Source organism: Rhineura floridana, chromosome 1 (genome assembly GCF_030035675.1).
Source record: "Rhineura floridana isolate rRhiFlo1 chromosome 1, rRhiFlo1.hap2, whole genome shotgun sequence".
NCBI classification, from domain to species: Eukaryota; Metazoa; Chordata; class Lepidosauria; order Squamata; family Rhineuridae; genus Rhineura; species Rhineura floridana.
Window position 1 is genome coordinate 73,473,840 of NC_084480.1, and position 27,384 is coordinate 73,501,223.

Consider the following 27,384-nt stretch of genomic DNA (forward strand, 5'->3'; position numbering starts at 1 on the left):
CCTCACAGCAAATCAAATGGTTGCAGACACTGGCAATTTTTTTCAACTACCTTCAATCAGTCATTTCTGTTTTGTTCCCATTTTAAAATGACAGGGTTCCATTTCCTCTTTAATTAAGGACCTAAAATCATGAGATTGTAGCATAAATATTATGAATACTGTGGAATATCTCTCTGTCTGAGAACACAGGACCTAAAGTATTTTTACTACTCTAAGAAATGAAATTGACTCTGTTAGTTGATTGCATAGTTTTTCATTTGCTACACATTTACAGCATCACCACTGCCACCACTCTGGAGATGGATCAAGTTGTATTACTGTTAAATACAGATATAAGAGTGATTGATAGATATCTACACATACACACACAAACACAGGGAGATAGGTAGTGATTGTGTGTTTCTATCTCTTTCCATCCCTATTTCTATCACATCTGATCCACAGCATTCAGGACTGTTAACAAATCAATGATATGTATGACAATCAGGCAAAAACTAGAACTTGTACAGATTTATTAAACATCACACTATTATGTTGTCTATTTAAAACACAGGTGGACAGCCTTTTTTCTGTCAAGGGGTGAACTCCCTTTGGAGTAATTTGTTCAGAGCCATCTGCTAGCAGAACCAGAGCTGGTTATTATTCCTCCTGTTGCACTCAGGGCCATTGCACTCATGTCCCGCTTACGATAATTATTAAATTTTGGTGATGGTTGAAGAAAGACTTTTCCCAAAAACTGAACAAGGATTTGAAACTTGTCCAGACTTTGCCACCAGAGTAGCCAAAGTGGTGCCCTCCAGATTTGTGGACGACAGATCCCATCATCCTTGACCATTGACCATGCTGGCTAGGACTGATAGAAGTTATAGTCTGGAGGGCACCACATTGGTTACCCCTGCCTTCCCAATGCCTGAGGGAGCATAGCTCTTGTCTGACAACAGTTCCTGTGGGTTCCACGCTAACCCTCCAGCCTTCAGAACTTCTAGCTGACATGCAGCTCCTTGTCATAGGCCTCCAGTGGGCATCCTCTTGGAATTCTCTTGGAATTCTGTTCCACCCCTGGGCTTTCTCTGCTCAGTAGTTTTTCTTTGCATTCTGATCTGCTCTTCTATCTGGCTGCTGTGGTGAAGTCTTTATGCCTTCCCTCAGTGTGTGTGTGGGGTTACTCTAATTTAACATGCGATTGGTGGTGATGAGAGAGGGGAGAAGGACAAACACTTGGAAGAGACTATTGGCAATGTCTCCCCCCTCCCAACATGTTTCATTAGGGTTTTAAACTGGCTGCCCCTTTTTGGCAGCCCCAGATCAGTCCTAGTGGACCCAGGGCAATCTGGTGCTGCCTTGATCTGTTCCGAGCAAATCCCGGATCAACCCAAATCAGCTCAATTCAGTTTGGAATCCAGATATGTCTGAAGCCAGTGCAGAGCCCTAATAGATATGTCCTATGCAGAGTAATCTGGAAAAAGTTAATTACAACTATGAAACTGCCCAATTTAATTGGTATTGTATCCATTATGTCACTAGTTAATTTTCTGAAAGTATGAATTTTTAGAAATGGAAAAGTTCTCAGACCACTTGCTGTCATTCATGCTAATACATGCATCCATCCCCCAAATATGAAGAAGAAGAAGTAATAATAATAATAATAATAATAATGGGTGAAGAGGTCCCAAGCTCAAGTATGTGTGTGTTTTGCCAATTTACTGCACAGTCCAAACCCCAGATCTGTCAGGATGGGGAGGTTTGGATCCAGCAGATCTTGGACTGTGCTGGCTGAACCAGAGCTATGCCAGTGTAAATCCTGCACCCCAGCTGAGCAGGGGCTCAGCTGGCATAAGTTCCACTAGCTTCCTATAGTTTGAATTGCTCTGCCTGTCATTTATAAACAATTTATTTTTATTGTTTATTCTCACTTTCTGTATGTAGTACTCACATTTGCCATAGGTTTGTGTTGTCCTTTGTCACAAAAACTATGTGCCTTTCTTCTGCCGTTGTAGATCCAGTCATCCACAGTAGATATTTCTGTGTAGGGCTATAGAACATCCCTTCCCCGAAACATGATTCATTGGAGGATTATGGAAGTGTGATTTAGAATACAGTGTTATGTCTATAGCCAGAGGCCCATATTAGTTAACTATCATAATTTGTATGTTATGAAGATATTACGCTTCTGTTCAATACTTGCTCTGTTATTACCTGACAGTTGTGCAGATGAGTCTACCAGACCTGTGTTCATTTTTATAAATGACCATTTCTGCCCATCCTGCATCTTTCTTCTTTGACTGTGTGAACAAGATTTATTAGAGATTATTAATTAGAGACCTATCATTCTACATCTACTTCAATATGTTAAGGGTTCTGCAGAGAAACCTATGGGGGTAATAGGAAGTGATCCAACAGGAGTAGATGCTTTTCATGTGATTTACAGAAGTGTATTTTTTAATATAGTGATCCATGGGAACTACTAAGCAGCTGACTCTCATTTTATATGCAGCATCATACCTGTATGCACAATTATTGTTATATATCTGCCACAAGGAATTTGGCATTTCAGTTGGATCAGAATGTGCCACAGGGAGAGAGGGAAAAAACATGAGGAAGGAAGATGATTTAGAAAAAGTGTCCCCTTCCTCAGTTTTTACTGACTGACTGTCCCTCAGCTTTTCAAGCAGCAAGTAGTTGCTTTCTTAACTTGCAGTAGTGGACTGCATTACAAGATGTACATGTGTAGAAAAAAGTACAACTTCCCATCCTACTGCAGCTCTGCAAATAAATCTACAAAGTTACTAACCCATGGAAATAATAGCCTATCTGCTCTCATATACCTATTTATATTATGTAATGTCTCATTGATGGCCTGAAAGGAGGAAAGAAAAACTATCATCTCCCTTCCAGATTACAAAAGCTTTCTTGTTTAGTCACATGCAACTAATCCTTACAAACATGCAGATGGTTATTTACAAGCTTACAGCTAGGATGGGTGAATCTGTCAGTTCTGGCTTCTTTCAGTATCATCGTCATCATCAATCATCATAATAATCTCATTCCACTTATATATCTCAAGGTGATGTACAAAATATAATAAAAACACGTAGAACAAAAAAGCATCAAAGATGAATTTTAAAAACAATACAAAATGGACAACTGCAGCAGAAATCTATTCATCCAGCTAGAAAAGCTTGTTGGAAAAAAATGTCTTCAACTGTTTCTGGAAAGCGCAGAGAGTGGGTGTCTGTTGTATCTTGACAGGGATGCTATTGCACAGAACAGGAGAAGCCACACTGAAATCCCTGCTCTGAGTTTTTTCCAGTCTTAAGTTCAATTCCACACTTCCACATCAGTTTGTTTTAGGATCCAGCAGATCCTTGGCTGACCTAAGTGTGCCCCTCTCCACCCAACAGATGACCAGTTTATGCTGGCTACTGCCAGCGATAGCCTCTGCCCACCCGTGTATTCACAGGTGCACTGGGGACATTCCCAGCAGCAGACACACTCTCTCACACATATACAGACAGGCAGAACTGAGTGGAGCTAGGCAGAGGGATATCTTTGTGGCATCCAAATCCCCTCCATGTGGCACATCAGGAGTTTTCATAGCTCCGTTAGATAAGCATTTGTGTTAATCTGAATGACAATGGCAATGAAAGCTCCACAACTGCTGTTGCTTTATGGCTATTATAAATCTTAATACCTTCCTCGTCTATTTTTCAAAAACCTCCTGGAGGTACAAATAGAGAAAAATAAATATTGAAATATATTGCCTCCTTTTTTAAAGAGCTGCATCAGTAATGTAGCTATTGAGGTTCATGTCATGACTTTTCACATATTGGTTTGTGGTCATTTTGATGCAGAATATCTTGGACATTTAGTGTCCCACCCCCACCCTACCCACTAGCTAACTGACCCCCCCCATGATCTTTTAGCAAAACTCTCAGATTTCTTTTCCTTTACAGTACAGCCCCATATAATGAGAGAATACATAAAGCATCACAAGTAAAGAAAAAATATATATTATATACCACTTTCAGATTGGTATAAACGTAAACGTGTAGGAGGGTAACTAAATCCTTTACCTCTTGGGTACCATCTAACAATTGGAAAATAATTGTTCTATACTTCAGAAAGAGAATTAAAGTAAATAAGATGGTTGTGACCTGCAAGTTGTGTGCCATGTTTGTTTTCTTGTCTGAGACCAACATGGCGTACACGCGCAACAAGTGCAAGCTCGTGGCACTGTTGGAAGGAAAAGTGACAGGCCTGGAACGGCGGGTGGCCACACTGAGAACTATAAGAGAAGATGAAGAGTTCTTAGACAGAATGCTGGAACAACAGCAGCAAAGAGAAGTGGAGGTGGAAGAACAGCAGCATGTGGTAGCAGAAGAGGAGACTGCTTTGGAGAGGAACAATGTAGTGGTGGAAAGTCCGTGGGAAAGGGTGACAATTAGGAGCAGAAGAGCTAGAAGACACCCTTCCCCAGTGGAAATATGGAACTGCTTTCAACCACTCGAGGATGAGACTGGAGGACAGCCTGTGGAGGAAGAATTACAGGAGACCCCGTGTGACAACGAGCAAGAGGTTGACGCTCAATCAAGCAGGGCCAATGAAACCTTGTCCCACAACAACAAGAAGAGAAGAGTACTAGTAGTGGGAGACTCCCTACTGCGTGGGATCGAAACCCAAGTATGCAGAGATGATTCGTGGACTTGCCAGGTATGCTGTCTACCAGGAGGATGGATTAGAGATGTGACGGAAGGGTTGCCATCACTCATCAAGTCCACGGACAGATATACCTTTCTCCTCATCCATGTAGGAACAAATAATACTGCCAAATGCAGCTATGAAGAAATCACTTTGAAGCTCTAGGAAGGAAACTCAAGGGGTTTGGGGCCCAAATAGCTTTTTCATCCATCCTTCCAGTACTTAGAAGAGGAGTAGAAAGGGAAAGAAAAATACTCTGTGTGAATGAATGGCTACGAAGGTGTGCTGACGTGAGAGATTTCGATTCTGGGACCACGGGCTATGCTTCCTGGAAGATGGACTGCTAGCAAGTGATGGGTTGCATCTCACAAGGACTGGGGAGAAGGTGTTTGGCCACAGCATGGAAAAGTTCATCAGAAGGACTTTAAACTGAATCCTAAGGGGGAAGGAGACGTAAACTTGGTGGTAACAACTGCTGAAGGCTTGTGCACAGTAGCGGGAACAGAGAGATTGGCTCTAATAGGGACTATTGACAGTCCTCAGAAAAATGTAGTAAGGAACCCAAGCCATAAATCACATGGTCTTCGATGTCTGTATACTAATGTGCAGAGCATGGGAAACAAGCAGGATGAACTTGAACTCTTAATACAGGGCAATTATGACTTGATAGGTATAACTGAAACTTGATGGGATGACTCCCATGACTGGAATACAGCAATTGAAGGATATAACTTGTTCAAAAAGAACAGAAGGAATAAAAAGGGAGGTGGAGTCGTGCTATATGTTAAAAATATATATCCTTGCACAGAAATACAGGAAGATGAGCTTGGTAGTCCCACTGAGAGTATTTGGATTAAAATTAGTGGGGCAAGTAATAAAAGGAATGTGGTGCTTGGAGTCTACTACCGACCACCCAATGAAGGAGAAGACGAGAATGTAACTTTTGAAAAGCAAATAGCCAATGTTTCGAGGAGGCATGATGTGGTAGTAATGGGGGATTTTAATTATCCCTATATCTGTTGGGAGACAAATTCTGCCAAACACGGCCCCTCCAAGAAATTCCTGACTTGTGTTGGAGATAACTTCCTCCTACAGAAAGTGGAGGAAGCAACCAGAGGATCAGCTATCCTGGACTTTTCTAACCAATAGAGATGATTTGGTGGATGAAGTGGCAATTACGGGAACTCTGCGGAAAAGTGACCACACCATACTTGAATTCTTGATTTTAAGAGAAGCAAAAGCTGAAAGTAACCATACACGCCTCCTGGACATCAGGAAAGCTGATTTTAATAAACGCAGAACAATTGTAAGTACGGTTCCATGGCAAGTGCCCCAATGAGAAAAGGAGTCCAAGATGGGTGGGAGTTTCTAAAAAAGGAAATTCTAGAAGCACAATGGCAAGCAATTCCAACAAGGAAAAAAGGGGGGAAACAACAGAAGAAGCCAATGTGGCTTCACAAAAAGCTTAGAGATGACCTGAAAACAAAAAAGGACACATACAGGAAGTGGAAAGAAGGCCAGGCCACAAAGGAAGAGTACAGGCAGGTATCATAGAATTGCAGGGATGAGGTCAGGAAGGCTAAAGCTGAGAATGAGCTGAGGTTAGCGAGGGATGCTAAAAGCAACAAAAAAGCTTTCTACAGGTATGTCCATAGTAAAAGACAGAGAAAAGAAATGGTGGCACAGCTACTCATTGAGGATGGCAAAATGATAACAGATGACAAAGAAAAGGCAGAAGTGCTCAATTCCTACTTTGGCTGTCTTCTCCCAAAAAAGGATCTGTGACCCTCCCGGGAAACATGAAGTAGAAGGGACAGGATTGAAGCTTGATTGAGATTGATAGACAAATGGTCAAGGAATACTTAATCACTTTGAACAAGTTCAAATTAGCAGGGCCCGATAAACTGCATCCTAGAGTATTGGAGGAACTGGCTGAAGAACTCTCAGAACTGCTGTCTATTATCTTTGCAAAATCATAGAGGACTGGTGAAGTGCCAGATGATTGGAGGAGAGCTAATGTTGTCCCTATCTTCAAAAAAGGCAAGAAGGAGGAACCGGGGAACTACAGACCAGTCAGCCTAACATCAGTCCCTGGAAAATCTCTGGAGCAGATTATAAAGCAGTCAGTCTGTAAGCACCTTGAAAAACAATGCAGTGATTACTAGAAGCCAACATGGATTTATGAAGAACAAATCCTGCCAAACCAATCTTGTCGCATTTTTTGACCGGGTAACCTCCCTTGTAGACTGTGGGAATGCTGTGGACATAATATACCTCGACTTCAACAAAGCTTTTGACAAAGTGCCCCATGATATTCTGATTATCAAGCTAGCTAAATGTGGGCTGGATGGAACAACTATTAGATGGATCCACAGTTGGCTCCAGAATCGTAGTCAAACAGTGCTTATCAATGGTTCCTCCTCAAACTGGGCGGAAATAAAGAGTGGGGTACCACAGGGCTCGGTGCTGGGCCCAGTGCTTTTCAACATTTTTATTAATGACTTGGATGAGGAGGTACAGAGCATACTTATCACATTTGCAGATGATACAAAATTGGGGGGCATAGCTAATACTGTGGAAGACAGAAAGAATATTGAAAGGGACCTTGATAGGCTGGAGCATTGGGCTGAAAACAACAGAATGAAATTCAACAGGGATAAATGCAAAGTTCTACACTTAGGAAAAAGAAACCAAATGCACAGTTATAAGATGGGGGATACTTGGCTCAGCAATATGGCATGTGAGAAGGATCTTGGAATTGTCATTGATCACAAGCTGAATATGAGTCAACAGTGTGATATGGCTGCAAAAAAGGCAAATGCTATATTAGGCTGCATTAATAGAAGTATAATTTCCAAATCGCATGAAGTATTAGTTCCCCTCTATTCAGCACTGGTTAGGCCTCATCTTGAATATTGAGTCCAGTTCTGGTGTCCGCACTTCAAGAAGGATGCAGACAAAGTGGTACAGTTTCAGAGGAGGGCAACAAGGATGATCAGGGACTGGAAACACAGCCCTATGAGGAGAGAGTGAAAGAACTGGGCATGTTTAGCCTTGAGAAGAGAAGAATGAGGGGAGATATGATAGCACTCTTCAAGTACTTGAAAGGTTGTTATATAGAGGAGGGCCGGGATCTCTTCTCGATCGTCCCAGAGTGCAGGACACGGAATAATGGGGTCAAGTTGCAGGAAGCCAGATTTCGACTGAACATCAGGAAAAACCTCCTAACTGTTAGAGCGATACGACAATGGAACCAATTCCCTAGAGAGGTATTGGGCTGTCCAACACTGGAGGCATTCAAGAGGCAGCTGGACAGCCATCTGTCGGGAATGCTTTGATTTGGATTCGTATGTGGTAGTATTATCATCTAATATAATTAAAATTAATAATTTACCACTGGTTGATCATGCCAGACTAATCTGATATACTGTATCCTTTGAGATGGTAATTAGCTTTCTCACAAGGAAAGTATTGTTCATCATGTAAGCACTGCATATCCCAGCAACCGCAACGAATTGCACCACCAAAATTACAATGTATATAGCACTGTTCTTCAACCTTGGGTCCCCAGATGTTGTTGGACTACAACTCCCATCGTCCCCAGATAGCACATGGTCAATGGTCAGGGATGATGGGAGTTGTAATCCATCAATACCTGGGGACCCAAGGTTGAAGAACACTGGTATATAGTTTTACAAATCTAATGATACTTCTTTTAAACTTCCCATGGATTCTCCCCTGGCTTCACAAACAATGAAATGACCAGTTCTTGGCAGCTGATCAGTCTGCAGTTGTTAATTTTGAGGTGTCATCTCAGTATAGCTACCAATCTGCTCAGGTTCCTTGGAAATATAATTGCCCATAGCAGAAATAGTTACTGATGGTGCTGAATCATTCAGGGATTATAAAATGATCATAAGAAGCATACCACTTGAGATGTCTGTTAGAATAGTATGCAAGAATGTGTCGAACAGGTAGAAGAAGAAAAATTAATTCCCTGTGGATCAAAAAGAAGCAGCTTTCCAAGCTTTTGCAACATTGTTTGCAAAGCCTTATTGTATAGGCATATCTTGTATTTCCCACACTTGCTGCATAGACAATAGCAAAGTTTGTATGATCGTATCTCAATTTAATAAGTTAAGATACACAAGCCTTGTGTCTATTCATGCAGCTCCTTTGCTCCTGCCTTTGTAGTGTGCCTCAGTAAGCCAGAAAGTCTCTAGTTAACCACAGTTTCCCATTTCATCAGAACTGGGAAAATATGGTTGCCACCTTTGTAATCAGGCAGGATCTTAAACTAACTTTAAACTTATTTTATCAAGACATGCCACAAAATTCCTGAACAAAAGACTCAGCATATCTTGGTTTAATGAACTGAAATATAATTGACCAAATACAGCCAGTGAGCTGGTTCATATGATGCACTAAGTCAAACTTTAGGTTCTGGCTACAGCTTGCAGTTTGTAAGGAGAGAGCTTAATGATGAATCCTGATTCAGATGACTTGCTGAAACCAAAAGTGGCTGTGAGCTCCTCTGTAGGAGTCTGCATGTTTGTATGGTCTCGCTAAGTCTGTTGAGCCCAGGGGTGACGGACCCAGCCTCCTTCCCGAGGAAGGAGGGGGAAGGCATGAGTTTCAGAAGCCTCAGCTGTTAGGAAGCATGGACGATCCAGCTGTTGTTGAGTCTAACCCCGACCTTGGGGAAGAGAGCGAGTCACCCGCCCCACAAGTTCCCATGGCTGGTCCTGCCCCTCAATGGGACAGCGCTCAGCCCCCCAGCACTACTACGGGACTGTTGGGGGATGCTCCTGAGAGAGCAGACACTCCTCCTTCACTAAGCAGTATCTTAGAAACGCTTCCCCGCCTTCCGCTCTCCCGCCTGCCGATCAGGAACATGTGCTTTCTGATGAGCCCTCGGAGGCTCGCCCTTCCTCACTGCACTCATGACGTCAGGAGAAGCGGACAGGGCAGAAGAGGGTGTGTGTGCGACGGAGTGAGAGGTTACGCCCCAAGACCTCTCCTATTTGAGGCTACCACGCCCAGAAGTGGGTGCTGAGTCAACTTTCCTCACGAGTTGCAGAGCATGTCTAGAGTGCAGTTAGGGATTGTAGTGAGTTAGCATAGGGGTTTCTGTGAGGCGTACAGCCTTTGATGTATCCATTACTTTAATAAAACAAGAATTGATTGCACCCTCGTCTCCGACTGGTGGTTCTCACTCTGAACTGGACAGAGTCAAAGTTTGGCTTAGCATGTTGTGTGAACCTGGCCAATAAATCAAGACAGCATTATCTGCTGATCTTAAAGTAATATGTGGAAGGAAGTGATTGGATCAGAACCTATAGCTTCATAGGTCATCATTTCTTTTTGTTTGTTGAAAGGCACTAATTACTGCTAAGATATAAACAAGGATCCAGAGAACCATAAAACTAATTCTGTGACCCCATAGGACTGTAGTTCTTATTGTTGTATCAGCACCATCCATGCTGTGTGGCAAACAAACTGCTTTCAAAAGCAGTTCAAAATATGGCATAGAAGCTGAGGATAGGGTGGGAAGCTATTCAAGGCAGAATAAGCAAACATTCCACTGGGCTATAGCAAGCCAGAAATGCTCTTTAGATCATGGCAATACATTTGCTATCATTGGGCTAATGGTAAAATAGCTGGTTTGGGGAATTATGTGATTTTCAGAAATAAAAAAACCACGCTGTGTTTATCTTATATTTTGTGACATATTTTAGAGATGATATTGTTTGAATTGCAAGGTGACATATGGGGGAGTGGGGAGAGAGTATTTTCCTCAACAATTTTGGATGCTCTACTTCTTAGCCAGAGCTTCCCCCCCCCATTGTTTTCAAGTCTATCCAGAATAGAATAGACTTTTAATTATGGTGAGCTCATTTGGGCATTGCTTATGCTGGAAAAGTGGTACACAAATAAACCAATGATGATTATAGGTTCACCTGTCAGACCTAATAGTAAAACAAACAAACAAAAGCAGTCTGCGAGGTAAAAGACAGGAATCCAAAATCTAAAAGGATATTGATTTCCTTTCTTGTCAAAATCAAAGCAGAAAAATTCTAACAAAATTGTATTTTAGGGCAAATGGTATGAAGGCATGTGATTCAGTTAAGCAAAAGGGCATGTGGAAAATGTTAGCCTCTTCCTCCCCAGCACCAAATTCTTTCTGAAATAAGACTTTCCACCACAGTGCCAGCTCTACCAGTAACCTCTGGCAGCAGATGCTGAGGGGCATGGAATAAGGAAAGTTGTGTGTGCAATGTAGGCTGCCATGCAACCCCTAAACTAGCCCTTCTGCAATGTTCAAATAAGATTCAGCTGCCAGTCTGATCAGGTTCTGTATTTGAAATGGGGAGACACTATGGCTTAATCTGCACCATACATTTAAGGCACTATTATACCACTTTAAGCAGTCATGGCTTCCCCCAAAGAATCCTGGAAATTGTTAAGGGTGCTGAGAGTTGTTAGGAAACTCCTATCCCCCTCCCCCAGTGGTTTAACAATCAATTCATCTGCCCTGGGAATTCTAGCAATTGTAGCTCTGTGAGGGCAGATGCGGTCTAACAGGAGGGGAAGAACCATGTATGCCACTGTGGAGGAAAGGCAAGATATGAATCTAATAATAAATAATAAAATAAATTGCCCTGGGAGGGAGTAGGGGAAGGGGAATTTACAACAATTAAAGGGGGAAAGGAACAGAATCAAATTCTGAAACAACTAGAAACTAGTGTGGCCAAAGTCAAATTCTCTCCCCCCCCCAATATCCTTTGGTGATGGCGGGGCTTGCTGTCTCCCCAATAAATTATTTCTGGGTAATTACATGTGCATAAATAAATGGCATGAGATGGGGAGTTGCACACACACAAAAGGTCATTGAGACTACAGCATTATCTGAATGGTTATCTATTCAAAATTTTTATTATTATTCATTGTGGAGTATCAGTTTTGTATTGTCCCATATTACATACTTTATATCTTATACATGTAGAAAAAGTTAGTTTTTATAGTATCTGATGTGGTAATTTGTCCATTGACTGCATAAGGGGATCATTTTGTACAAAGCCTTGAACATTTCATCCGTTTGCATCATTTTATTTTGATTTGGGTAACAGCTCTTTGATTATATAAAACAGAAATTGGATTTTTTAAATATATACACACAGATCTATTTAAGATCCATTTAGAGAATTTATCCAGATAAAATGTAGGCACAATTCGATCTGTGGTGGTGTCTGTGGTGGTGCTGATATTGTATGTGAAATGCAGTACAGGATTGATCTGATTCTTTTTAAAGATACATAGTAAGTTTGTAGATTTACTAAGCAAAATGTTTTGTTTTTTTCGGAATCTGCTGCAGCTGGTTTGTGCAACACAGAGCAAAGATAGATGTGACATTGTAGAATAGTGAGTGTCTGGAAACTCCTTCATTACATTTTCCAGAATGTTGGAGCAGCTCTGCACTTTAAAAAGGGGTTTTAAAAATTAATAAGATGATGAATAAAGAGAAATGCATCATGAGGTGCTTTTAATAATAAAAATGGGTTGCATCCAACATAGTACTTGGTAAGCATCCTGTTCTAGGGGTTTCCCCAGCCCTCTGGAGCAGATTTGGGGAGAGTGTGGGCATGCACAGGGAGAGGAGAGCAGGGGAAAGCCCGACTACATTAACAGTAATCCTTACACTGATGGGATGTATTAGTTAAATACTGCCCAATATGGACAGTCTGCCTAAAGGATGGAGGCAGGGACAAGATTGACAGTTGAGGTGGCATTTGATTCAACATTATGCATACATACCATTATTACTGATCAAGTGACCATGTACCATTTTGCAAACAATTCATGTAGACTAGGGATGGGTGAGAATTCTGCTGAATACACATTGAGCACGGATTTTTCAGTAGTCCACATATTCTCCATCTTTGCAGATTGATCCTGTTTGCTCCAAACTTCCCCCGGCTTTCCCCCAATACCGGATTTCCTCCCTTGAATACTCCCTTTAATATATTGCTATTTTATTGACTTTACTCACAGCACAGCACAGCAGTACAGGTCTCTCTCTCTCCTCTCTGCCACCCTTCTCCACTTAAATAATTCAAGCTCCAAGCAGAAGGAAGCCAGCCAAGTCTCACCCAGGGCTTGCTGAGGAGGAAGTGTGTGTGTGGGGGGGGAACACTGAAAGCTGCTTTTCTCCATTTCTTTTCAAAAGGAAAACAGCCAGTCTCTGCTAACCTGAAAACTGACCAGCCTCAGTCACAGGGGAGGAGGTGGCCACGGCAAAGCCACTTTCCTTTATCAATATTTTCTTTCAAAATCAATATTTTCTTCAGAAATTTTGATATTTTCTTTCATTTATCAACGTTTCCTTACAAAATATCAATATTTTGAAAGAAAAAATGATATTTTGAAAGAAAAAATATTAATATCAATATTTTTGGGGAGGGAAAAATTGGACTGGTAAAAGCAGCTAGTGGGAGACAAAGAACAAACACAAATCGATACTGCCTGTTGGGTCAACGGAATGCTTTTGAAGTGGCAGCAGCCAATGGATCCCATCCCTAATGTAGACCTAACTTAGTTCCCAGATCCAAAGACATTGCCTTTTTTAAGCTGCCACTACTTCACTTCACTTCCTGCACACCTTTCTCATAGAAGCTGAAAAGGGTGAACAGAGAGACACATACGTCCCATAGAGCTGTTTGAGATAAGAATTTTGTCTGTCAACCAGTGCCTGGAGGAAGGCAGGGTTAAGTGTTGTGAATGGGAATGGAAGAAAGTACAGCGATTATAACAAGAATTTTCTCAGTTGCCATTTCTGACAATTTGTTGAGTGGCCCCAGTATTATTGACTCCTTCACCTTTATTGAAAGGACTTTTACTCAAAGCTCCTTTTTGTGTGTCTTCCAAATCTGCCTTGAGCCACAAATTTCTCTAAAATGTCCTGAGCATGCTGCTGTGTCAGGTCTACTTGACCTTAATTTCTGTTCTGTTCTTCCTTCTCTTTAGTCACCTCAAATGTATCAATTAGAAATGAATGTTATTTATTCAGTAAGCACATGCTTAGGATGAAGACAAATTCACAAATTTTCCACACTTTTCCAAAATATCTGAACATGTAAATAAGAAGTTGTTTGTGTGCACACACAAATGGCAACTTGAAGCCTTGCTAAAATATTTTCCAAATCAACAGATTCTGCACCAGGGAAATGGTGGGTACAGGTGGGCCCCGCTTTACGGCGTTCCGCTAATGCGGCGTTGTGCAAATGCGGAAAGTTCCCTCTTTAAGGCACTTGTTCCACTTTTACGGTGTTTTTTCTCATTGTGCGCCATTTTCACGTCATTTTCGTGCGACGTGTACCATTATTGTCTATAGGTTCCGCTTTTCATCAGTTTCCGCTTTTCGGCGGCAGTCCGGAATGGAACCTGCCGTATAAGCAGGGCCCACCTGTACATCCATTTTTAAAATGAATGTTCAAAGAGCTCTACCAAATAACACTCTAATACTGCAGTATAAATATTCCATATAAGACAGCATATCACCCAATTCTGCTTTGTTTCTTTTTTTAAAGAATTGGGGCATGTATGAAAAGTTGAATACTAAAGAGCTAAAAACTATCAAGGCTGACTGCTGAATATTAGATTTTCCAATGTGTCAAAGTCATTCCAACAGTGAAATAACAACTCTCCCGCAGAACAGAAAGATCTACTAATGAAACAGTTTTCTGTTCTGCAGGAGTGTTACAATGTCACTACCACTGGAGTCTTTTTACTGTTGATGATTCCATAGTTAAGTATCTCTGGAGAATGGGGTTGTGATAATGGGCACAATTACTTGGTGTAGGTGTTACATTACTGAGGAATATAGACAAAATATATCTTAAGCAAGTATTTGAATCAAAATGGAAAATAAAAATACCACAGTGAAAAATCATAATTTGTATTATTTTAATTTCAAGGAATGTTAAAGCAAACCAGTTGTGAGAGAAAACCATATGTTATGTAATATAATATATATTCTACATAACTGAGCATGAATTTATATTCTCTTTTATTTAGAGGTGCAACATCTATTGTCTACAGATGCAGGCAGAAAGGAACACAAAAGCCGTTTGCTGTCAAAATCTTGAAGAAAACTGTAAGTTTCATTTTTTCCTTATTCCTGGATTTTTGCTACATAGTTCTACTTCAGAGGGTGCATTGCAAATGTATCCATTTCTTAAGTACACAGTCTGACCAGTGTAGACACTCCAGCTTCATTTGATTTAAATTAATGGTGTGTACATCATCAGCCTTTAGAATTAATCTATTCCCAATGATCTGCTATGCATTTACTCATTTTTTCTATTCTAGCAGTATATTGTAAAATGGTTAGAGAGGAATGCATAGTTAGAAAGCATCTAATGGATGAGTTCCTGATGAAAATAAAGCTGAAGGAAGCCATGGACATAAAAAATAAGAGGTACTGCAAACTAATCCATATGTCATGCTCCAGTTGTACATGATCTCTAGTTCTGACTTTTAAAACAAATGAATCCAAACATCTGAAGCATTACGAAATCTATCTAGAGAAGGAAGAATCAGTAAATATTGCTTCTTCCATCCTTTTCCATGAACAGAAGCCTGCACTTGATCAAAGTGCCTTCCATCAGCAGACGGACAAAATTGGATACCATCCAATGTTTCCCAGCAAGGTCAAAACTGAGCCTTTCACCACCAGTACTACCACAGGTGTCAGTAGGAAGAAGAATATCCTCAGACACTTCTTCCAACAAAGCAAGAAAACACTGCAAAGTTTCTTGGATGAAATGAAATTCTCCCAAGTTGAAATATGTTTTAAAACAAACAGCTCCATAAAATATGATATGCATTTATTAGTTCCCACATCTAGAATTATATCCCAGCATCTTTAATGGGTACTTGTAAAAAATGTAAAAAACTTGTACATAGTACAAATGTGTCATAGCTACAATATGTGATTCATAATGAGAAATAAGTATGTTGTGACTGTTCTTTTGAACAGTTTTTCACCATTTCTAAGAGGAATGTGCTGACAGTGCTAACTGTACTCCACTTAAGCTCATCTACCTGAACCACCAGATGTTGAGTACTGTCAAAGGACAGCACATTGTCAATTATTTGGTTTATTCTATTTTTTCCCATCTGAGTAGCATTTGGTTATTCTGACTTTAGATTTAAACCCATCATAATTTAAAACAGGAGTGGAAGACTAGGGATATGCTAGAATTCCACCCAATTCAGATTTGGTACTTAATTTTCCATTAATTCGCTTATTCTCTATCATTGCGATAGGATTTTTCTGCAGCGATTTTCTACAGCTATTTTTGAAAACAGTTTAAAAATCACCTCTAAAATATCAATATTAAGAACAATACTTTTATCAATATTTCTTTCAAAATGTCAATATTAATATCAACATTTTGGGGAGGGAAAAAAGGTTCAGTAAAAGCAGCAGATAGTAGGCAAAGAAGGAACTTGAGCTGATACTGGCCTGTTAGGTAGACAGGATGCTTTTGAACCAGCACTGTCCAATGGATCCCATCCTTATGAAAAACTGATGGCTGTTGGGCTGGACACAACCCATGAAGCCATTTTTAGTAGCTGCCCACCCTCTTTCAAAATTAGGCACCTTTTCTCACTCTGGCATAGCACATTTATTAGAGGGTCTTAGAGAGGCTCAGGGAACAGGAAGGGACCTCTCCTCCTAGCCTAGTGTTGTGATGGGGAGAAACCCACTTCTCTGCTGAGTATGTATGTATGTATGTGTGTCTGCCTGCCTGCCTGCCTGCTTGTCTGTCTCTTTTTCTGGTCTGCCAACCTGAATGTACATGCTGCGTACATGTGCTCTGTATATGTGTGCTGAGTATGTATGGTTTGTATGTGTGTACATGTGGTCTGTATGTGTTTATATGTGCTGCATGTGTGGTGAGCATGTTTGCCCACGGGGGAGTAATATGTTGACCACTTCACCCATGCCCAACTTTAGCCATGGCCAACCCTCAGTACAGCACTCAGGCTAAAAAAGGTTAGCCACCCCTGGTTTAAAACCAGAGAAAAACTGCTTATATGTATATAATGAATTGTTAACTTCTACAGTAAGAGCTTGGAAAATTTACTTTTCTAAACTACAACTCCCATCAGCCCCAGCCAGGATGGCCACTGGATTGGGCTGATGGGAGTTGTAGTTCAAAAAAAATAACTTCTCCAAGCTCTGCTTCTAGTACAGGTAGGTTGAATGCAGGCACTACTTACTTACTTATTTATATCCCACCCTTCCTCCCAATAGGAGCCCAGGGCGGCGAACAAAAACACTCTAAAACATCATAAAAACAGACTTTAAAATATATTAAAACAAAACATCTTTAAAAACATATTAAAACAAAACACATTTAAAAACTTTTTAAAAAAAAAATCTTTTAAAAATCTTAAAAAGCAACTTCAACTTTGCTAGTACACAGTACTTTGAGAAGTTCACATTGTGGCATGTTCTGGGTGCTGTACATTTTATGGTATTATAGAAATAGAATTAGGATTAAAAATACGAAAAAGTGCAGTCAGAAGATTTATCTAGAGTTAGTGATTATGGAAGAACCTGAAAATGTCTCATATTTATTTTATATTTAGCTTTGATACAAAATTCAGATAAGTGAGGTAATTTCAAAGTATTAAACAGAATAGTGGGGAAGCAAGAGAATGTGAAGTATTTGGGTATAAGAGAATAACAAATCAAGTGCAATAGGCGGGGAGGAGAGATCAAGCCATATGCATTTCCTTTTCAAGATCCAGCCAGGGCACCTTTTCAGCTTTCAGTGCATGGGTGAGGGAAAACGTTTTAGTAGAAAGGAATAAAATTTGTAGCAATGGATATAAGACATATTACATAATTGTTGTAGTCTGAGACATAGGAAGAATGTACCTACCCACCCTACAATTGATTGTATCCAGAGTTGCACAGAGCAGAACTCTGTTTAACGGATGCACCTGTCAGGAGAGGGGAGAAGGCAAATTTTACTGATTTTCTATTCCTTCTGCAACCTCCTATGCCCCCTGGAATACTGCTCTAGAGAATTGGAGGATCCTCTGGAATAGCATAAGAGGTTGCACTGGAGGTGCAGTGGGATAGACAATAAGGATCACTTCCCCCACCTTTCCTCCAGTGGGAGATTCCACTGTATCCGAGTCACTTCCACAAATGGAAAGAGCCTTTCTGTACGCAGAAGAGCAGGTCCCAGTCCAACACACTGTATCTCTGTAGGCAGCCTATTCCCCCCAAAAAGAGGACTTCTCTTTTCTGTTCATATTTCACTAGGAGAGGTCAATCACTATTCATTCATCCTCTTCCATTGAGTCTGGACTTACCTTCCACATCAGATTTAAAAATGTGCTGGGAATAAATTGGTCATAAAGAGTGTTGCTTTAATATTATATTATTGTATTCTCAGAATTTTTACTAAAGTTACTAGAGGTGCAATCAACAAATTTAGTATCTAAAACTGCAAATATATGCCTGTTATTTATTTTATTATTTATTTATTAAATGTATATCCCGCCCTTCCTCCCAGAAGGAGACCATGGCATTTTGAGAGCTGATCCTCATTTTCAGGCCATATTTAACTCTTTGTTTTCAAGTAAAAGATCTTGACAACACTGTTCAAAGCATAAGCACAATACAATGCAGCTATCAAAAGCCAGGCAGATGTTATGTAACTATCTGTCTAAACTTAATAAGTGTAGTTCTAGCCTCCTCATCTTAACAACTGACAGAATTAGTTGATATGGTAAAAATGGCAAGGTTTTCATTGAGGATATAGAAAGTTTTCAATATGGAAAAAGTCCAGATTAAGGCCCATCAGTTTAGGAAAGAGGTGAGTATGGGTCTTTCAGATGGATGATTTATTGAATGACAGGCATGGTTATTCATAATATCCAACCACCAGCAACAATACACATGGGTTAAAGAAATTTATAATAGCTTCTTCCATTTTGAAAGTTCAGTTTAAAAAGACTTAGTAGAATGTTATGGAAGAAACTTTATTTCAAAGTATACCAAAGAAATTGATTGAATTAATGCAGACTTTGGCACACACCACCCTGCAGACAAAATATTTATGTTACCATTTTTTTCCCAGTGGATCATGTGGCATTCCATTGAGGATCAAGGTTTACACAAATTGCAAAATCTGCTTACTTACGTGAGCCTTCTGAAACCTGAGTAAAAGGGAGTACATGATAGGATATTTATATTTGAGAACTGAAGAACTTAAACAGAGCTGTTCAGCTTTGCCCTGCAGTATTATTTAATCTACATGTTTTGTTTATATTCTTCAATAAGCTAAAGAAGGAAGATGAAGTTGCTCAGAGGGACACTCTAGGAAGATTAAGGGAATAGATAAAAGGTGTTTGGTTACCTAATGATGAAAACAGGTGTAATATAAAAAGAGGGCTCACAGCACCTTGTTGCTTGACCCTGACTTCCTCTCACTGTGGAAACTGGAATGAAAAATGTGCTGCAATGGAGAATCCCGTTTGGATAAACTGTTGATACCTCAGCCATTTATAAATTAAAACTGATCCCATGATTGACATGAGAACATTCTAAAGTAGTCACTTTATAGGAAAGAGCCCAGTGGTGATGCTTAAGAAAAACATGGCACTAATTTTCCCATAGAAAAAGAGAAGAAAAAAATATATTTTAATCCTTATCTTGGTCCAGTGTTTACAGCAACTCTTATTTTGGGACTTGAGACAATTTTAGGTTATATCCAAGCAGCTAAATTATCCAGTGATGGCACCAAGTGTACTTGTTTCCCTCAAAAATAAAGCTATCTACTTACCTGTGAGGTGTGTGAGGCAGTTTTACCTAACATCTGTAAAGATTGAGGGATATCCCCAGGCTTTAGAGATAAAGTAAAATTGCCTGAAGCTGCAATCCTATATCCATTCACTTGAAAGTAAGGCCCACTGAACTCAACAGGGAAAAATAAGTCCTACTCAGAAATGAGTAGACAGGAATAGGATTGTGTGCTTTCACAAATCTGAGCCCTCAAGAAGAACCATCCCACTATCACTTCAGTTTTCATCCCAACTTGAAAATTCTGCCTTCTTTGCTCTTCCCCTTGGATCAAATATTATGCCAATGTATGATGCTTGGCTGCTTCCATGTGCATGCCAGCAAACTGAACATTAGCTCAGTCATCAGTCTTGCTCTCTGCCTGCTGTTTGTAATTGTATAACATTATAATTACAATAATGTTTCTGCATTACTTTATAATAACGTTCATTAAGCAATGAAACTTTTAAAAAGTGTAAAACTGCTTCAAGGATTGCAGGGAGGATTTTTCTTGGGTTGTTTCTACACTTATAGTGCAATCCAAACCCAAGATCCATCAGGATGAGAGAGTTTGGAATAGGTAGATATTGGGTTGTCCTGGCTGAACTGGTGCTCAGCCAGGGCTGCACCAGCATAACTCCCTCAACCTAGCTGAACTGGGACTATGCTGGTTCAACCAGAGCTCAACCAGTGGAACTTATGCTGGCAGAACCTATGCCAGCATAAGTCCAAAAAAGGGGTGTGGTGGGGGCAGGATGGGGGAAGGGGAGACTTACACCTGTTCCAAACTTCTTTCAGCTCAGTCATATGATCTGGAAATCTGGCAGAATTTATGCCGGCAAAAAGGGTGGTGTAAGTCAAACTCTGTTTTAAAGGCTTGTTTTCCCTCTGCTAGAATCAGACTGACTCAGCTGGCAGTAGCCCTGCTCTGGAACAAAGTTTGGAATGGGAGTAACTGATGTCAAGAAAATGATTTCCCTATTCAGGCCCCTAGGTAAAAGTTGGTTTTTGGAGAGGTTATTTCTTAGTAAATTGGAAATGATCTCATGATGGAAACATCTGCATTTTCTAGTTCTACTGTGTTCCAATGTCAGAGCTGAGGCCTGTTAAATGGGAAGGTTGGTTCAGCTGTAGGAACATATGTCCACCAAAGTATTGGAAGATCCAGCTTTGAAACCTTCTGATTGGCTAATAAGATTCACCCTAGTTGCTATGTTTTTTTTAGTATAAAGCTAGCCCCATGTTTGGTTCTGTGCTTCACACCTATGCATCATCTCTGTGTGTTGTGTGCTTTGTTTCTGTGGGGTAAAATGCTCTTTTGGTATGTACCCAGAGCTAGTGAAATTAGCTTTATTGTTTTATCCTGGTTTGTAATTCCCAAATTCTCTGTTTTGTATTTCTGTTTTGTATTTGTTAACTATAATTCTTAATGGTTTCTTGGTTCTCTTTTTATGTTGCTATTTTTATTTATTTTAAATAAATCAACTCAGTTTTACTTGGTGTTTCTTTGGATAAAGCCTTGGTACTAAATCCAGTTTCTAACTTCTTGGTTAACTGCTACTGTATGTTTTGTGAGGTTAAGGTTCAGAAGTGAAGAGTGATTTTTTGCACTTGCTTCTTGGAATCTTAGGGATGTGTGATCTGCAAATCTCCTGGTCCAGGCTGGTTGAACGCAAGGAGTGGTAGCAGTGTACTACTTTACAGGGTCAATTTCAGATCCTGGCCATCTGGCAACTGCTGAAACACCCAAGAGTTTGTTCCCAGGTTTTGGGGACTGGTTCTTGACAGAAAGTTTAACTTAAACTGGCATAAATTCTGCTGGCTTCCTGTATTTGGGATTGCTCTGTAGGACCTTTCTGCACTGCTGAGGCATTTCTCTTCCACTGCCCACTGTAAGCAGAATTAAAGCAGTGATTCCATACCGTATTTGATACACTATATCATATATGGCTATATAGCATAACAATTCCCACAATGTCAATTGCCATGGGCAAGACCCTGTGCTAACTTGGTTGGAAGTAAATCACATTTGATTGAATGGGATTTATTTCAGAGAAAATGGGCTTAAGAATGCAGCCGCTACAGGAAGGGTGGGAGGAGAAAAAGGGGAAAGAAGGAGGAGAAAAATGGGTATGACGGAAGATCTGGCCACACAGAGCAGAGCTGAACTAGGAACATGCTTTGAAATTAATACCATTCATTGTCAATGGGTGGTACTCAACCAACTCAGCTGATCAGCACAGAAATTGCTGCTATTGCAACAGGACTTTCCCCTCTCTCCTCCTCTGCACATGCCCCACACCCTCTTCAGTTTTGCTCTAGAACAGATTGAGGAAGTGTACAGAGGGACAAGGGGGGGAATGTCTAACATTATTTTAACCATGGGAATGTAAATACTTTTTGGGAAAGAAAAAACATAGTTGGTGTAGCTTGTAGACCCACCTGGTTATTTTTCTGATAAGTAAAACCAGTAGTGCCCTGATTCCAATTTTCCAATTAGTTGCTATTCAACAGGCAGAATTTTAATTTAAGCAGACTGGCTTTTTCACTGGTGATGATGGGGACTGAAGCTGGGACCTTCTGCACACAAAGCAGGTGTTTTATTACCAAACCCTCTCTTTTGAATGTGTGTGTGTGGGCTAATTACACATCATGCAGAATTGCATGTAACAAAGCTCTAGCATAATCTCTCTCACACACTTTTTTTCTAAAGAACAGCATCTTTTGGAGGGGGATTTAGAGGAGAACAGTAGCTAGGTTCCCTAACAATTTTCATGCCCACATCTCTGCTCCAAATTGTTCCCTCGCCCCATACACAAGCTGCTTTCACTCTGCAGGGTGTCAAACGTACCTGGAATCCTGAAGCTCAAGGTTAGAACAAGGAATAGTCAGCAATATTTCACTGTGCCAGCTGTTGACCAGACTGTTGGAACTAAGCCAAGTAATGTACAGTCAAGTCTTGTTTCTATGGGCACCAGAGCAGGGCTTGGTAGTAAGTTGGTAGGCAGCAAGAATGGGTGTCACTTTTCCAGAAAATGTGGCATGCTCTCAGGTTATTCCAGTTATTAGATTCCCCTTCCTGCAAGGGTTTATCATAAACATTTGGGACTATTAATGGTGACGGCATACTTTCTCATTTATGAGGTATATAATAAATGATAACTATTAAATAAATATGGCCTTCAGCTTTGAGAAACAGAAGCACTGTAATGTAAGATACCAAGGGGTGTTCTCATAAACATTTACCTGAGTTGTTGCCATGGTATGAAAAGGCTCATAAAGCTGCGGTAGCGAAACATTTTAAATGTAACCATAGATAATGAGCATATTTTACAAATAATTATTCACAAATGTATTTGTAACAAAGTCTAGAGAGTGGTTAGATAATTTTTTAGTAAGACCTAACTAGACTTGTTTAAGAACACACTGTTGCTTGTACAATGAGCTCCATTGCATCTATCGGGCAACGACAAAAAGGGGCATAGAGCTATTATAGCATTTTGGTGATCTTTAAAAAAAATGTTGTTTCAGGAGTTGCCCACTGAAGAGCTCTGTGCAACTCTAAAGAAGTTGTTCGAAGAAAAGGTATTGCCATATTTATATATTTGATAATAGGAAGAATATTAAGTGCCTTCAGAAAGATAAGAACTGCAAAAATATACTTGCCCAATTTAGTAACTTCCATGTAGGCACAGAAGGTCTGATCTGCTTGCAGAGAAACTTCTGCAAGTATTTCTCCACTTTGGTATACATGTTGGGCTGCCCATTCCATGGAAGTGAAAGGCCAACTCACAGGAACTTGATGTCTGCATTGTGCACACCAAGTTGGAAATCAGGAGCCTTATGTTTAAACCAGCCTTAGGTAAACTCCATTCATGTAAAGAATTTTTTGCTAATCAGTCAGTAGTCTTGCTACTTTGACTACATTTTATAACAGTAAGGAGCAGTAAGGAGAACATTCCCCCTTGAATTGAGTTGATGGCCTGTAAATTGTAACGATAAAGGGTGCATTTCACCTAGTATTTATGCTGCATGTTTATCTAAATGTGCTGCATTCATTCAGTATGGAAATAAACAGCACTTACGCAGCAGCAGATGCTTGGTAGATTACATTCATTGCAACCATGGGTTATTAATTTCATATAACTTTTTTGAACAAACAGTAAGACTTTAAAATCTCTAAGTATGACAATAATAAGTACCAATAATAAATACTCCATTGTATGAACATGTGTAGTTTCCTCTGGAAAATTAAGGATGGAAACTCTCAAATGGAATTTCTGCACATTGTATTAACTGGAAACAAAAACCCCTGCTGGGTGGGCAGAATGTACTGAAGGACTGTGTAATTAATGTTTTATTTTATAACATTGCGTGATGAGTTCTACTAAAACATAGAATATTCATCTTAATGGGAGAGCCAGTCTGAAAAGCTACTGAAGCTTAAAAAGCAATAAGATATTCCTTTCTTCCGTCTTGTTTACCCTTTAGGCATTTATTCCCTACTCTCTTGTTTCAACTAGCTTGCTGGGTCTTTTGAGAGCACAGAGAAAACTATACATCTCTCCCAAATGTCTAAACGAGTGATATAAAATTCTATCTTTGAGCACGTGTCTAAAATTAACTTTCTAGTGTTGTAAAAAGAGAATCCTCTGTAACATATTGGCACTAGAGAGTCACTACTGTCTCATAGAGAAGTAGCTTGCGGGCACTGATGTGTACCAAAAGGAAGGCTTCCTAACCTAATAAAACAAAGGGAAGTCTTGCTTCATGTACACCTTGCTTCTGTATCTTAAACATTACTATTTTTCTCAGATGTAGGGTAAATTTTGTTTTCCTTGTATAAGTATCTTGTTATATTCTCAAATCTGTCTAAAATAACTGATCATCTTTGTTTCAGGTTTCAGACCTGAAGCAGAACACTTCTACCATTAATTTTATTTTTATGCTTTCTTTTTCTCATTTTCCCTATCTTCAGTGATGTTGACCTCAGTGTCTGGAGCATTTTCTCCTTTCACCAGTATTGGCAGATTCCTTCAGTGTTTAGTAATCCCTTATGCCTACTGTCTTCCTGTTGTCTTGTAATAACATACTGTGTTTTATTTAGACTTTAAATTATTCAGGGGAAAATGGACTGCCTTCAAGTCGATTCCGACTTATGGTGACCCTATGAATAGGGTTTTCATGGTAAGCGGTATTCAGAGGGGGTTTTACCATTGCCTTCCTCTGAGGCTGAGAGGCAGTGACTGGCCCAAGGTCTCCCAGTGAGCTTCATTTGCTTATTGTACTGATTTTTGCAGACTCCTTCATGCTGATGTCATCGGGCTTATGCACAGATGAAAGTTACTTGAGCACAAGGTGGCTTTCAGCATGGACATGCTTTTCTAATATCTTTTGTAAATGTACTGCATCAACAGAATGAATGGTAATGCAGGATTTTACAAAATAGCCTTGTTGAACAAGACTTGGTGATAAAGGGTTGTATCCAATTGTGTCCCTCTGCTGATGGAAAGCTCTCTGATCCAGTGGAGCCTTCAGTCAGCTGAAACAGTGGAGAGTGGGACGTGGTGTCCCTTTGCAAAGTGTCCCTTTTTCCTGCAACCCCTTACATCACCAAAGAATTCCCCCACTTTTGGAGCAGCACAGGATGTTGTAGAGGGAAGGGGGAATCAACAAAAATGGTCTTTCATTTCTACTAACTCAAGCCCCCACTGGATCAAAGAGCCTTCCATCAGTGAAGCAACACAATTTGATACAAACCTATGTTTATTGATGGGTGTATCCCCTCCAGACTGCATTTAAAAAAATTCCAGGGACTCAAATTATGTCACTGAATGTCTGGAAGACATCCCATGCAATCCAAGTGATTAATTGAGCCTGGTGTAGATCAGACCCCTACCATAGCACCCTTTATGCAAGCCCTCTCCACTGTTCCTTTTCCCTTCATACTGTTTACAACCAGTTTAAACAAATAAATTGTAAGCCTTCATATGAGATGTTAATCTCTTTTTTAGTATGGACATCATTAGAATTTGGAATATTAGATATGTTAGATTATTTATTCCTGATATCAATCCAACTTCAACACCATCTGTTCATTGGTTTCAAAATCTTACTTACATAATCAGTAACATGTTTAACCTGCTCTTCTGCTTCTTGTGCTTTTATAGGTAAACTATATGCCTGAGTTTCTTGATAACATAAGGGTATACATCTCCCCCCCCCCGATATGTTCTTTAGATGTATCAGAAGCAGAGTACAATTTACCTTTTGACTTTGGAACATTTGGCTCTTACAAGGCAATTCATCATACTTCCATCATAATTTTGTATATAACCTCACTGAAATCTTTGTATTTTCTTTAAGAATACTAGCACTTTGCTCATAAATCTATTTTTAACTTGCAGCCTTATCCTAAATATATTAAAATGCTAGTAAGTCCCACTAACTTCAGTGGAACTTGCTAGTTTACTTCCTAGTAAATGTGTTCAGGATTGTACAATAATAAAAAAATGATTATGATGAATACCAACAACAACATATTACATACTTTTTTCTTTTAACTAGGTAGACAAGAAGATTGTCCGAACAGAAATAGGGGTTCTGCTTCGACTTTCACATCCAAATATTGTAAGTTGGATATTTTTGCAACCCAAATTTGTATTTGCTTGTTCATTTGCAGTACAGATGTAACATTTTTCAGTGCTGATATAGTGTCCTATTTTGCCACACATAGGAACTCTACTGTTGCAACCATACCATAGAGAGAAAGAAAAAGCTGCAGTTAACAAAGATTAATATTTATTGTCCAGTTTAATGACTGGACAAGATCAAGGATTCCTAATAGATTCATATATGGCCCCTTTTATTTACTTTTTTAAAACCATGTTTTTCTTCTTGTGCCTTTCTCAAGATTCTAGTCCTATTCAAAATTATTTCCATTGGGCTTCCAAGTGATTACAAGTGATGGCATTGAGAACATGAAGAAGAGCCTTCTTCAGTACATGCACTGTTTTACTGTGGAGCCTCTAGACAGAATGAAAGACACAGAGGTCTTAGGAATTAAGAATTAGAATAAGTTCAAACAATCCTCAAGAATAAGCAAATGGGAAACTCATCCTTCACTGTAACTTCCTTGTTGTTAGCCTTCAAAGTATATACATACTCCGAAGAGAAAGAAAATAGAAAAAATCCTTATTTTGTGCCTTTCTCAGATAAAACTGAAGGAGATATTTGAAACTCCCACAGAAATCAGCCTTGTCTTAGAGCTGGTCACAGGAGGAGAACTGTTTGACAGGTAGGTGATGTGTGAAAATTACTCCATGTCTAATGCAGGAATATCATTATTATGAAGAGTCTTACTATTGAATGGGGACTAGTTTTGCACAGTGTGGATGAGAAATCAGGAGACCAAGGGTAGTGTGGTGGGATTTCAGCTCAGCTATGCTGACCTGGCCTGCAAAATGCTGTGGCTCTGCTCTCCAGTGGCTGGCATTACAGCATTGGCCCATAGGGCAGGCCTGGGAACAGATTTCGTTCTCCAGGATTGTCCTGCTAGGGCATAAGAGGAACAGGCTATGTGCCCATTCTCAGCTAAGCATCTAAGACTCTCTAAGGTGTGGGCAATAGTTAAAAGGTCTAAGGAGCAATAGTGCATCAAAACCAATCCTGCAATGCCAAGAGAAGCTGTGAACTCAGGCAGATGCAATTGGAAGTAGCATCCATCCATCATCAGCCTCTTTCTAGCAAGGTTTCCTAACAAGAACTTGGGCTGCATTACACTTTACATGGTGTCTGTGCCTTCAAATTCCCAAAATTTC

At 39.9% G+C, this 27,384-nt stretch overlaps 1 protein-coding gene across 1 annotated transcript in view; it reads left to right on the forward strand.

Annotated features, from left to right (window-relative positions):
- Window positions 1-27,384, forward strand: part of CAMK4 (calcium/calmodulin dependent protein kinase IV) — a 189,727-nt gene that overhangs the window by 64,897 nt on the left and 97,446 nt on the right. Inside the window, exons 2-4 of the mRNA XM_061623869.1 lie at window positions 14,773-14,851; window positions 26,132-26,194; window positions 26,779-26,861. Of these exons, the coding sequence (XP_061479853.1) occupies window positions 14,773-14,851; window positions 26,132-26,194; window positions 26,779-26,861 (225 nt within the window). The remainder of the gene's footprint in view (window positions 1-14,772; window positions 14,852-26,131; window positions 26,195-26,778; window positions 26,862-27,384) is intronic.